This window comes from Choristoneura fumiferana, chromosome 22, assembly GCF_025370935.1.
Source record: "Choristoneura fumiferana chromosome 22, NRCan_CFum_1, whole genome shotgun sequence".
Taxonomy (NCBI): Eukaryota; Metazoa; Arthropoda; class Insecta; order Lepidoptera; family Tortricidae; genus Choristoneura; species Choristoneura fumiferana.
The window spans coordinates 4,244,853-4,259,378 of record NC_133493.1 but is presented as its reverse complement, the minus strand read 5'-3'; the positions used below and the strand labels follow the sequence as shown (position 1 = coordinate 4,259,378).

The window sequence follows — 14,526 nt, the reverse complement described above, 5'->3', positions numbered from 1 at the left end:
AGAGGGCTTGGGCCACGGAACCCTAAAAATCAATCAAATCAATAAAACTAAATATATAACTTTATGTTATTGTTGTATGATCTACTATATTCTCTAAAATAAATACAAAAATACATGTTGCAGCAAATAGTTTTATTTATCTTTCATTATCTTCAGTTGTATTTTTAAGTTCTTTATGGGCCTCCACAAGCATCCTCCCTATAGCTTTGACGAGCCTCACTTTAAATCTCGATACAACAGTATTTTCTTCGTAGGAAACCTCTTTGGGATTCCGTTCTGTGTAGTATTGAAAAGTGTTTGCAAACATTTCTCGGAGTTTCATGATGTGGTCGACTTGGCTGGAAAACGAGCGAAATTTATTATTAATCGACTTCTTGTTGGATTATTCGCAGTAAGTATTTGCTTCAATACAAAAAAGGAAAAAAAAATCGACTCAAAAAAATTACGCTCGTCTGGCTTCACCCTAAGAATGAAAGCAAGGAACTAAATGAACTACTGCGAATAATACTTTCTGTTCAGGGTATATAACCTAACCAACAAAAACTTGGAAAACCCCCGACATTGTCACTTCAAAGTTCAATATCTCAAAAAGGGACCGTTTTTTATAACACATGTCTAAGAACCATCGCCAGAAAGCCTGGTTTCAAATTTTAAAAAAACCGCATTCAAATCGCTTCACCCGTTTAAGAGCTACGGTGCCACAGACAGACACACAGAAACACATTGCGGTCAAACATATAACACCCCTCTTTTTGCGTCGGGGGTTAAAATAGGTTAAAGAATGTATAGATACCTAGTAGGAACGTATATTCTGAGCTTGTGCCGGGGAAGATAAAGCGCTGTGGTATCGTCTTGAGTCTCAACCTGGAAAAACAAAAAAAAAATGGTGTACAAATAGTCACCTGTATTAATATCTCTCACAGCGGGGCGTGCAAAAATATCTGGCACGTCCTACCGGCCGTACAAATAGAGTCGTATCAGATATTAAGTTATGTATTTACGCTTTCTTGTGTCTGATATCTCTCTCTCTCTCTCTCTCTCTCTCTCTCTCTCTCTCTCTCTCCCTCCCTCCCTCTCTCTTTTGGGCTCGTTACTGCACATAATGTGCGGCAACACATGCTGAGTGGAGACCCTTTTTGGTATCCTGCCGTGTCACCTAGTAACATAGTTTTAGTGCTAGTTCTAGTCTTAGTTTTAGGTGGTACATTTTGGAGCCAAAATAAACTTTTCTTTCTTTCTTTCTTTCTTTCTTTCTCTTTGTCTACAGTGGCGCGAACTGGTGAGTGCAAAAACGGTAGCCCTCATTCCATTGCTAGATTCCGGAAAGGTGGGAACCCTAGCAGGGGTTTTCTAACCTGATGCAGGGCGCCAGGAGCGAGCGCCAGCACGGCGGCGGGCGCCAGCCGCGTGGTGCCCCGCACGACGAGGGCGCGCCGTTCGCGCGAGAGCAGCCCGCCGCTGTAAGCGAACAGCGCGCCGCAAGAGCGTTTCACGCGCTGGTTCACGCTCTCGCTGCTTATGTGCGCGCGCGACCCGTCGCTGGAGAGAAATCATTGTAGTAGTGAAAAAAGCTCTTTCATCACACTTTCCCGTAACCAGTATCGTAACATGCTATATACGTCCCACTGCAGGGCAGAGGCCTCCTCTCAGAACAAGAGGGCTTGGGCCATAGTTCCCATGCGGGCCCAGTGCGGATTGGGAACTTCACACGCACCATTGAATTGCTTCGCAGGTTTGTGCAGGTTTCCTCAAGATGTTTTCCTTCACCGCAAGGCTCGTGGTAAATTTCAAATGTAATTCCGCACATGAATTTCGAAAAACTCAGAGGTGCGAGCCGGGGTTTGAACCCACGACCCTCTGCTTGAGAGGCGATAGGTCAAACCACTAGGCCACCACGGCTTCAGGCTTTTAGGCATGGTTGGAACCCCCTAAATAAAACCCAATGACCTTTTTTTTTTACGAAATTTTTGCGTTCGGGCGAATCAAACTTGACGAGTGAAATTGACGTGACACCTAAGAAAAACATCATTAAAACTCACTTAGCTTTGCTTTACTTAGCTACTTTGAAGGCTAAAACTTTCTTTTGCTACATAATACATCTTTGTTAAGGAATTGGCGTGACATACAATACAATAACTCTTTATTGTACACCAGAAATAGTAAGCGATACAGAAAACAGGCGCAGAGAGAAAATTACAACACACTTTATAACTTTTTTTTTTAAGACATACTTTATGGCCGGCCCTAATTTCTTCCATATGGCACAGCCATGGGATACTTAGTACACTGAGTACTGACCTGGTAACCAGTTTAATGTCAGCCATCAACTTCCCCTTAGTCCTGATCTTAGCCCTGACAATGAGCAGTTGGTTTGGTCCGCACAGCAGCGCGGCCGGCAGTAGCTCGTCCACGCCCGAGAAGCGGTTCAACTCCTCGACATCAGGAGACGGCTGGACCAGGGGAGTGCTGAGGAGCTGTTCTAGGTAGAGGTTGGAGATCGCTGGAATTTGGAATGGGAAAATCGTTAGGTTTGGTATCCTGTCGTGTCACCAAGTAACATAGTTTTAGTGCTAGTTTTAGTCTTAGTTTTAGGTGGTACTTATGGAGCCAAAATAAACCTTTCTTTCTCTTTCTTTCTGTACGTACATTTTCGAACCATTTGATTCCTGACCCACCGTAGAACGCTCTCACATTAGGTGTCATAAAGAATTCTCTTGTCAGGTAATGCGATGTGAACTACATTTTACCTTGTTTGCTAGTAGTTTCCAATATCCTCGCTCCGCCGACCTGTTTCCACCAGAGATGTGCGGCGCGAGGAGGATATATACATACATACTGGACTGGATGGAAAACGAGCAAGTGGATGAAGGGTTTCTATTGGTTCATGACAAACACATCCTCGCACATCTGTGGTTAAAACGCAGCGTGAAGTCCAGCTGCAAACAGAATTTTCGTAACAATCAACTTACACTTGGCATAAGCCAGCCGGTCCTTCCTGAGGCCATATCTCTCGCACCACGCGTCCGCCGCCTTCCGTCCTCTCTCTCGCACTACTCTCTCGTACTCTTCCTGGATCCAGTACAACGCTACGTGGTCTGAAGTGTCGCTCTCGGATTTCTGTAGATAAGAATTCGTTTCAGGTATCATTATTTGTGGAATTAATTAAAAATAAATGTAATTAATCGTATCAAATATCGCAGCACGCTTTGATGTGTCAGATATTGGTGGCTGCTGGAGTGTGTATTGAGCGCTAGTGCTGTCTACCCTGCTGTAGGGGGGAGGGGGGAGTGTCGCGTTGCTGAAGGTGAGAACTAGAAGTTGCCTACCCTGGAATTGGTTTTTAGCGCTGCAGCCCTGGTTATAGGGCTACGGCACATTGCTGAGCTGAGTTCTTTTGGCATCACACTACAGCGCAACGTCTCTAATTTTTCTCTCTTCTTCTATTTATGTTTTTACTGTGTTAAAAGAAGAAACGGAACCCTGATAGGATCACTTTGTTGTCCGTCCATCCGTCTGTCAAGACCCTTTTTCTCAGGAACGCGTGAACGTATCAAGCTGAAATTGATACCGAATACTCAAATATGCGGTCCCTTGAAGCCCTAAAAAAATCAAACTTCTAAGTCAACGCAATCAAAAGTTACAGTCATTAAACAACGTGTTTCCATACAAATAGCAGTGCACTGAAAACCTATAGGGCACTTTCAGTTGTCCTAGAAACTTGAAATTTGGTATGAAGGTAGCTATTATGAAACAATCAACTAGAAAATTCTGAAAATCTTGATTTTTGATGTCTGTTTGTAAATATAAATGACCAATTTAATCTGACCTCGCACTGCGTACATTTTGCTTAAGAGTAGGGCTCTAAATACACTGGATGTATTAAATCACTCGAAAAAATCGAGAAATATTTTCAAGACACGATTCCCGTTTACATACCCTATGAATGTGCACAGAACCCTCGGTGCGCGAGTCCGACTCGCACTTGCCCGGGTTTTTTTTGTCAATAAGTGTTGTGATTTGTGTTTACGTGAGTTTTGAGTTTGAGTTCGGATTGCCCCAACGCACACCAATGGATGACTTTACCACCCGCCGTCCCTTTGGTGCCGCTGGAGCGTGCATTGAGGCACAAAGTAGATAATATAACAGATAGACACCACCTAGTACAAGCAAATGGTATCACCCTAATACTGGCTATTCAACTGGCAATTTTTCTTTCTTTCGATTTTCCAATAGATGGCACTAGTGAGAACACAAATAACACGATATTTATTGCCATCTAGTGAGACACTAAGGATACGGTACACTGACAACAACCAACAAGCTCACCAACTGAGCCTAGACGACTAGAGATACGCATGATGTCTCTGTCTTATTTACGTCGTTAGAAAAGAATGGCATGTTTCTCTCAAGGAGTTGAATTAAGGTTGATGTGAAGTTGTGTTTATAAAATATGCTAGTCTTTATTTTAATCTCAATATTTCTACTTAATTTGGCTTATTCACATTTTATAATTTACAAATGTTAATAGTAGTGCCATCTATTGCTGTTTTTTTGTATTAAATATAGCTTGTAGGGATTGGTAGGCCATGATTGAGGGTAGGCAGTGCTAGTGCTGCCTACCCTGCTGTAGGCAGGGGGGGGGGGGGCACACGCTACCATTTGCCTACCCTCGACCCAATGCACGCCAATGGCGGCCACAGTAATACACAACCTGTGAACGTTTCAAGTACGTAGCTAGCTATTACGGCTCAAGAGAGCCCTTTACCACCCACCGTCCCTCCTGTCAGCGGCGTCAGCGAACAGCTCGACGTTGAGTTGCGCGTGCGCGATGCAGGTGGCCGCTGCCACGCAGTTGCCCACCAGTGGGGACCACAGCAGGCCCAGCCCCAGGCGCGGGTGGACGCTCAGGGACGAGAGTATACTGCCCAGCCTGGTCAGCTGCTCTGACTGGGTTAGGGCACCTGGAAATGGGTCAAATCATCTTTTTAGTGTATTTACCGTCGAATGAATCATGACCCAGGGTGGAACTTGGGATGCGCCAAAAAAAATTACCTAAAGTTTTTATTTTGTCCCAACTTTTTGTTTTTCTCCCACAAATTTTTATTTATTTTTTACAATGTCTAATTTTAAGTTGTGGCAATGAAAGTTTTTTTTTTAACAAAATTTCACATTTATATTATAATATTAGTAGGATTAACATGTTAAATAAAAGCTTATAAAATGAGCACAATTTACCTAAATCAATGAGGTCAGAAACAGCTAACTGTATAGCTTTCTGCGTAGGCGGCTCGGGCAGTTGCGACAGGAAACTTTCAACCTTCTCGTCAGGCGCATACGTTTTACAATCCAACACCGTCTGCTCAAGAGGTACTCTGCAATAGAAAAATGAAAAGAAAACACCTGATCAATTATAAAATTCCACGGCATGGTTCCTTCCTAAGAACAGAGCGTTGTATCCTACTTCCCTATCTATCTATCTATCTAATACCTATAAACGAGCAATTCTTGTACATTTTATATATAAATCAGAATCTCGGAAACGGCTTCAACGATTTCGATAAAATTTGGTATGTAGGGGTCGATGGATCTGGCCTGGTATTATCTCTGCGAAAATGCTTATTATAAAGTTTTAACCCGAGCAAAGCTCGGTCGCCCAAGTACTTTATTTATAAATGCGAAAGGTTGTGAGTATGTGCGTGAGTATGTTTGTTACTCATTCACGCTAAAATAAATTTGGATGAAATTTGGTATGAAGATAGATGGGCATCTGGATTAACACTACTTTTTATCGCGATATTCCCACAAGTAGGGATCAAATATCGAAATAACAAACGCTGGGCTTACGAGTCATGAAATTTTGCATGATTGTTTTTAATGTAACGTGAATGAAAACCACGATGTAATTCCGCCAGAATTTTTCTGTGTGAAATTTGGAATGTAGAGATATCTGGAATAATCCTGGATACCTTGGTCCTTGGATCTCCTCTCATTCCTCTATTGGGGAAGGCCTATGTCCAGCAGTGGACGTCTTTCGGCTGACATGATGATACCATATCGAAAATACAAACTGAGACATGGATGCACAGAAAAACCAGAAAAAGAGACCAGCACTGGGAATCGAACCCAGGTCCTCAGCAATCCGTGCTGCGTGCTATAACCCCTACACCACTGCTGGACAGGAATCTAGACACGAATTTTTCCTATGCATACATATCTCAGGTTGCTTATTTCTACTATGCTACTTAAGCAGCAGCACTAGCGACATCTATGTTTCGTCGAGAGACGTCACACTCTTTCGGAACTAACCGCTCACCCAGACAAGAGATGTCGCTACTAAGCAATCAAATTATGATTGAAATTGTGGTTTCACGGGATACCCGTAAAAGTAACAAATTTGGAGTTGAAATAAAAAATACAAAAAGACTCCAAAAACCAATCATAATATGATGATACCAGTTTTAAAGAAATAAAAACTATACCTTAGTATCTCGGGCGTTGTGAACGGCGCGAAATCGTCTTCTTTCTCCTTCGTGTAGAGTTTATAGCAGTGCCCTGAAAAGGATATGTACTCGAGGTCAAGTCAGATATATTAATGAAAAAAGTTTATTCGATACACACAATATGAAATAAAATAATATACAATTTTGTATATGGGGCGAAATGGTCCCGCCTCAGCGTAAATGCGGACTCCTGGGATGGAGTCAGCGCTGGACTTCCGGCTTTAGGATTCCGGAGTCAAAATGGCAAAAACGGAACCCTTATAGTTTCGTCAAGTCCGTCTGTCTGTCTGTCTGTCCGTCCGTCCGTATGTCACAGGCATTTTACTCGAAAACTACAAGATGTATGTCAATGAAATTTGTAGTACAGATGTCTTGTCAAAGCCGCTATTTAGTTTTGTAGTTAAATTACAAAATAAATATTTATAGGGGGGCACTCCATACACGTCACAGAAATTGTTTTTTTTTTAAACTCGCATCAACGTGTGGCACATAGTTCGACAGCTCTTTTGAAAAGATAGTAAGGTTTCTCAAAAACTTTTTTGATTAAGTGAAGATTTCCGGAAATAATCGCTCCCAAAGTAGCAAAAATTGTGTCCCCCCCCTCTCTTGTAAACCGTTTGTCCAAAAAATATGCAAAAAATATGGAAAGGTACTAAATACTTTCAACGAAAATTGGTTTCAACATGATCGGATATACCGTTTTTGAGTTATTGCCGAAAAACTGCGCTTCTCAACAAAAGGACATAAGTGCCGTGAAGATACGCTCTTTTTCTGGTAATAGATTTTAAGACTGTAGTAAGTGTTTTAATTGTGTTATAACGCACATAATATTACTTGATTTTTTTCGTAATGGCTACGGAACCCTATCTTGGGCGTGTCCGACACGCTCTTGGCCGGTTTTTTATTGATCACAGCCACCCTGTCGTGCAACACGACGTTACGCGGTTAATATTGTATACACCGGTTCTATCCTCGTGTCGCCCAAATGTGCTATAACATGTACTTACACAATACTTATGACAATTAAACATCATCATCCCAGCCTATATACGTCCCACTGCTGGGCACAGGCCTCCTCTCAGAACAAGAGGGCTTGGGCCATAGTTCCCACGCGGGCCCAGTGCGGATTGGTAACTTCACACGCACCATTGAATCGTCGCATAAGCCGTGGTGGCCTAGTGGTTTGACCTATCGCCTCTCAAGCAGAGGGTCGTGGGTTCAAACCCCGGCTCGCACCTCTGAGTTTTTCGAAATTCATGTGCGGAATTACATTTGAAATTAACCACGAGCTTTGCGGTGAAGGAAAACATCGTGAGGAAACCTGCACAAACTTGCGAATGAAACATAGTAAGATATATTTTGTTCCTCTATTGTGGCAGTTTAACTTTATAGTACAGTCGCAATCGGATATTTCGGAGCAGCCAAGGTGATCAAAAATATCGGAGCATAAACATGCCTTGGGAATAGATATTTTTGACTACAATAAATATCTAACAAATGGCGACTGTACATCACGCTTATAGCAGAAAAAAAACCGGGCAAGTGCGAGTCGGACTCGCGCACCGAGGGTTCCGTACCCATTAATAGGTATGTAAGTAAACGGGAATCGTGTTTTGAAGATATTTCTCGCTTTTTCCGAGTGATTTAATACATCCAGTGTATGCAGAGCCCTACTCTTAAGCAAAATGTATGCAGTGTGGGGTCAGATTATATTGGTCCTTGATATTTACAGACAGACATAAAAAACAAGATATTCAGACATTTCTAGTTGATTGTGCTATAATAGCTACCTTCATAGCAAATTTCAAGATTCTGAGTTGTTGATTTTTTCACAGCTTCAAGGAACAGTAGACCTCAGTATTTGATATAAATTTCAGCTTGATACCTCCACGCGTTCCCGAGATAAAAGGTCTTGACAGACAGACGGACAAAAAGTGATCCTATAAAGGTTCCGTTTTTTCCTTTTGAGGTACGGAACCCTAAAAAGTGTTACAAATACGTTTAATATGGACCCCAGTCGTAAGCAGCCCCAGCTCTACGATTTTTTCGAACCGCCCCCTCTCTTCAGTGTTTGAGAAAAACTGTTAAAACTGCCAATGAGTAGCATTTTTCTACTTTTCTTCTTCATTTCTTGTCTCAAGGATTTGGCGCCCCCATGATACTGCCGACTGGGGCAAGTGCCCTGGTTTGCCCCCCCTTAGATCCGGGGCTGGTCGTAAGTGACTGTGATAGAGACCTGGTTGCACCCTCCCCGCGCGCCCCGCCCGCTGCCGCGCCCCCGCCCGCGACACCCACACACTCTCCAAGCTCGCCGTGCCTGCAAAATACGAAAATTCGCATAGACAAAAGATGTTATTCTGAAACTGTAAGTACTTCAGGATCGTTATAAAATAAACCTAACCTATACTCTGTTTATTAAACCAAGATACTAAAGTGACAGTATGAAATGTCAAATGTAAAAATAATGTGACCAGCATAATACGAATAGTGCTGCTCTCTGATAAAACATAATATTTTATGGAAGCCCAAATAAAATAAAGCATTCAATATTCTACTTTCCATAAGGCCTTTTAGACAGAACTTGCTTAGAATCAAAATTAAATTAAAACATCAACATCTACAAAAAGTAGAAATATGTCCTATTCTCAGCAGTTGAGAAATGAATCATTTGCGAAATATATTTTCTGCAAAAAGCCACACACACACACACACACACACACACACACATATATAATCTTTCTTGTTTATTATATTACTAGGAATAGAATGAATTTATGATGGCGACAATGATGGATGATGATGAATCTAGCCAGTGTACGAACGTACCAGTGCCCTCCACAAGCCGGTTCTCCTTGTGTGCGCCGGAGTCGACGACGAACACGACGTCAGGTATAGTGATGGAGGTCTCCGCGATGTTGGTAGCTAACACTATCTTGCGCACGCCGGGCAGCGGCCGGGAAAACATGCGCGCCTGCTCTGTCGTCGATAACCTGGTTACATACAATATAAAATAGATTATAGAGCCATCCTTATTCATACTTTTTTATTTTTTTATTCGACTGGATGGCAAACGAGCAATTGGGTCTCCTGATGGTAAGAGATCACCACCGCCCATAAACATCTGCAACACCAAGGGTATTGCAGACGCGTTGCCAATTTAACCTAGAGGCCTAAGATGTGATACCTCACGTGCCAGCAATTTCACCGGCTGTCTTACTCTTCACGCCGAAACACAACAGTGCAAGCCGTGAAGCGGAAGCAAGATGGTGGTAGCAATCCGGGCGGACCTTACTTGATCCTTACTTATAAACTGGATCCTTATAATGACTGAAGCCGCATTCACTTATCTGTCGTGTTGTGTTGTGATGCTCTCTCTCTCTCTCTCTCTCTCTCTCTCTCTCTAGATTTGATGCGACACAACACCAGCAAGCTGCATCAGATAAAATAAATGTGAACGTAGGTTCCATATCGGCTCGCATACTCATTGACAGGAAGCGTAACTTTGGTGCGGGTGACGTCATTATGATGTGAAATCACATAATTATAGGATGTTTTTAAAACAAAATTACAACACTGCTATGATGCTAATGACTCTTCAATTTAGTGTTGATGTAAATTTAAAATACCATCTGAATAAAATATTTCATTGGGTAATCTAATTGTAACAAAAAATATTACTTTTTATTTACATAAATAAATTTCACGTGTACACTCAGGGCAATATAAATCTCGAATCTTCCGCCAGTTACAAATTGGCGTTGTACTGGTCATAATGCTCATAACCGCACATGGAGCAAAATATTGTTGAAGGTCAAAACCTTTCTTCATGTAAATCAATTTTTTTAAACTTCTGGCAATTCCAAATCCCAAAACCATCCATGAAAATTGACTGCGTTCTATCTGACATTGATTTTACTCGTACGAGTATCAGTAAACTAAAGAGGTCTGGATAAAAACGCTCTGTATTTAGCTTGACGTCATACGTCTGTCATCGGCACCAAAGTTACGCTCCCTGCTCATTGACAGTCCGAATGTAATGTATGTCAGCATGATCGTTTGTCATAACTCTTTTTTCTCTGAATCCAATGATTGTTCAGAATTGTTATAAAACAAACCTAACCTATACTTTTCTATAGGATGCAGTGGCGAAGCGTCAGATATTTATTTAAAATGGCTTACATCTTTCCCAAATCCTAAACGTCCTGTTGTCCTATTTTGTAAATATTGGGCAAGCCGTTAGGAATCGGGTTCTATAGACGCTTCGCCACAGATAAGATAACCATTTCAAATTTTCCGAAAAATTTAAGGTTTCAGTGGGAAAAAAAATATGACAAACGATGATTCGGACAAAAAATGTGGTATAACTAGCGAAGAGTATGCGAACTTTGGCGCTCCCGTTAACGCAACCATCTAAAATGTATGGAGCCGATGCCGTTCTGACGCGTCACGACACAACACGACAGATAAATGTCCCTTATAAATTCATGTGCCTTATAAATTCGATGCTCAAGCACACAAAAAAAATCAATCACACGAGAAAACTCGAGCACACAAGAAAACGTCATCATCATCATATTTTTAATACGAACCTGGAATGGACCGGCAGTATCATGTGCGTGCTGTCTGCGTAACTCTGGTCCAGTAGCAGTTTGACTTGCTTGATTTCTGCCCAACCGGGAAGAAAAACCAAAATGGCGCCTTCCGGCTCCGCCCTGTCTACAGCCTTTATGACATCCGCAACCTGAAATTTATAGTGGATGGAATTTTAATTCAGCGCATTTGGCATTTACACAGCATATATTCTTAAGCATCAGCGTCATTAACGGTTAGTTCAAAATTTCCTTTCCTATGTCCTTTCCCGGAACCCAAACTATCTGTATACCGAATTTCATCTAAATCGATTCAGCGGTTTGGACGTAATGGAGTAACAAACAAACATACTTACAGACTTTTGTATTTACAATATTAGTGGGATTATGATTTCTTTATGAAAATGTCATTTAATTTTTGTACATAAATAATCTAACCATAAAAAAATACATTTTTAATACAAGGTTTTTTGCTGACTGTACCTTTTGTTGACTATACTTGCATTTTCAATTAAAATACATTTGCATACGAAATTTCAAGTTGATGCTATTAATCGTTGAAGAGTTCCGTCCTGCGGAGACGATCTTGGCTGGACTACCAGGATGTCACTACTAGATTATTGTATTGTCACGCGATTTACATAAGTATTCCAAATTTCAAGTCAATCTGACTACTGGAAGTTGGTCAAATTTAACTTGCATGATTTAATTACAGACAGACACAACGGGACAGGTGAAACTAAATAAAAGCTTGTAAAAAAAACAAAAAAGTTCTAAGTTTATTAAGCGTGCTAGGCAGAGTAAATACCTCTTGACAGTTGACGAAAGGCTTTGCATCTTCCTTCTTGCAAATCTCCGAAGTACTAGAAAGTTCTAGATTATATTTCTGTCTGATGTCGTCCAAGTACGACGTTTGCACTGGAAAAGTCCTTCCTGGCACTTCTATAATCGGACACGAGTCGAAATATCTGGAATGATACACACGAACAGTTTCATTCAACCAACTCGAAACATTTTTTTTAAGGGTCTCCTCAAAGCTGTCGTGGCGGAATCGACTTGCATTATCATCATCATATCAGCCGCAGGACGTCCACTGTTGGAATAGGCCTCCCCCATAGACCTCCAGTTGCCTCGGTTGGAAGCGGCTTGCATCCACCGTGAACCCGCGACTTCCGTTTATCTCGTTGGCGGACGTCCTACGCAGCGTTAGCCGATCAGCAGTCTCCATTCGAGAATTTTCGGCGTCAACGGCCATCTGTCCTCCGTGCTATATGGACAGCCATTGCCACTTCAATGATCTAATTCGCTTGGCCATGTCGGTGACCCTCGTTCTTCTACGTTTCTCATCATTTCTGATTCGATCCCGTAGAGAAACCGTGAGCATAGCTCTCTCCATAGCTTGCTGAGCAATTCTGAGCCGGAATCGGCTTGAGACGATCAAAAAACGGATTGTGTCCACGCAATAAGAGCGAAAAAGACGTGTACTAATACACATCACTCCGTGTCAGCAGAGATGGACTCTAACAGGAGATAAAATGGTGAATTGTGCGTATGTGAGCTGTATCGCATCCGGTTTTAGAATAAGATGGACCTGAATTGATCTTGAGAGTAGGCAGTAGCGTTTTCTATTGCCAGCTAGGAACTCCGGTCTCCAGCACTGCAGTATTGAACACAATCTGAAACCACCTCAGCATTTTCCCAAGAAAGTCGTCAAGAGGGTTCATTACGGTTCCTTAACTGACAACCACTTCCACTCTGTCAAGAGTGTAGCGACATAGCAGAGTAATATAAATTACTATATTGAAGCAGATGAGCTTCATTATAGATTTGTGATGTTACGGCTGGTTTTATCTCGGAGACTAATATGGCAGATTTTTTCTTACGTCATGGCCTACCAATCCCTACAAGCTATATTTAATACAATTATAAAATGTGAATAAGCCGAATTAAGTAGAAATATTAAGATTAAAATAAAGACTAGCATATTTTATAAACACAACTTCACATCAACCTTAATTCAACTCCTTAATTTGAAGATAAGAAACACCATAAAAATAATAAATTGAGAATACGAAAGTATAGGCTACATGTGGCTACATTTCAGCTATGAGGCTTTCGTAGTGTTTTGCAATTGTGACGCTAGATGGCGAATAATCGGAATGCGCTTGCTGGGCTTGCCCCGCGCTTGCTCATATTCGTCGAAACTATTTGAGAGAAACATGCCATTCTCTTCTAATGACGTAAATAAGACAGAGACATCATGCGTATCTACAGTTGGTGAGCTTGTTGGTTGTTGTCAGTGTACCGTATCCTTAGTGTCTCACTAGATGGCAATACGTATCGTGTTATTTGTGTTCTCACTGGTGCCATCTATTGGAAAATCGAAGGAAAGAAAAATAGCCAGTTGAATAGCCAGTATTAGGCGGTGTCTCTGTTATATATGTACTCTGTGCTTACGTATTTTATCAATGGTAGGTAGGTAGGTATGACCTGAATAATCTTAAAAGTCACCGAGCGACCCGGAGAGCCGATTATTAACCACATCCTGTTAAAATATCACTCGATAACTAAAAAACGGTATATTACTACAATACTAACTCAAATTATTATTTCGGAAGCATAACTCGTCTCTGTAATTTTTGTTCAGTTCTTATTTCGTCTCATTCTGTATTGTATCACTCATTCTTTATTCGTCTAGTTCGCTGTCCGTCACTATTTTCTTCGGTCAAATTCTGTAAGAGACAAATGAGAGAAAAACCGTGACAAATAATGAAAAAGACGTAGCTAACAGAAAGACAAGTTAAAAAAATCACAAAAGATGACAGCGACGGATAACGAAGAAGACGAATAAAGAACGAGAGACTAACACAGAATGCGACGGAATAAGAATTCAACGAAAAAACAAATGAGGTTTTCGATAGAATTATTTGAGGCTTACATACAGCACAATTTTAACAATTTTCGAACAATTTGTTCGAGTGATGTGATTTTGAAAACGGCCAAGAGGCCAAGAGACACTTCATGATACTTCCCACGGCTATATTTGCCACGCAGTAATTCTCTATTCGACATTAGACACTCGGAAATGTAATCTTCGACAGATCGGCAACTTTACCGTCTCGGCGGCAGGCCGAGTGGTAGTGCATATGGTGGCTGTTAAATGAGAATGACGAATGAGTTACGTGGTAGGTAACCATAACGTCAGGTCTCTGATACAAATATTTAAACAGCCCAGGATGTACATACCTAGTAAACACTTCAGTATCCAAGGTGGCGCTCATAACGACGACCCTGAGTTCCGGATTTAGGTGCACAGCTCTTTTCAGCAACAAAAGAGAGAGGTCAGTGTTGACGTCTCTCTCGTGCGCCTCGTCAATGAACACGTGAGTGCAACCGTGTAAACCTGAAATGAAACAGTGAGATTTAGAAAAAGTAAA

The 14,526-nt window shown here is 41.5% G+C and overlaps 1 protein-coding gene across 1 annotated transcript in view; it reads right to left on the bottom strand.

The window, feature by feature from the left end:
* Window positions 1–322: 322 nt before the first annotated feature.
* LOC141440570 (ATP-dependent RNA helicase DHX30-like) overlaps window positions 323–14,526 on the bottom strand; it is a 109,861-nt gene continuing 95,657 nt past the window's right edge. Inside the window, exons 11-22 of the mRNA XM_074105128.1 lie at window positions 14,336–14,492; window positions 11,898–12,057; window positions 11,090–11,241; window positions 9,327–9,490; window positions 8,737–8,817; window positions 6,480–6,552; window positions 5,236–5,372; window positions 4,773–4,961; window positions 2,970–3,117; window positions 2,299–2,500; window positions 794–864; window positions 323–338 (exon numbers count right to left, since the gene is read on the bottom strand). Coding sequence (XP_073961229.1) covers window positions 2,440–2,500; window positions 2,970–3,117; window positions 4,773–4,961; window positions 5,236–5,372; window positions 6,480–6,552; window positions 8,737–8,817; window positions 9,327–9,490; window positions 11,090–11,241; window positions 11,898–12,057; window positions 14,336–14,492 — 1,322 coding nt within the window. The 3' untranslated portion in view covers window positions 323–338; window positions 794–864; window positions 2,299–2,439. The remainder of the gene's footprint in view (window positions 339–793; window positions 865–2,298; window positions 2,501–2,969; window positions 3,118–4,772; window positions 4,962–5,235; window positions 5,373–6,479; window positions 6,553–8,736; window positions 8,818–9,326; window positions 9,491–11,089; window positions 11,242–11,897; window positions 12,058–14,335; window positions 14,493–14,526) is intronic.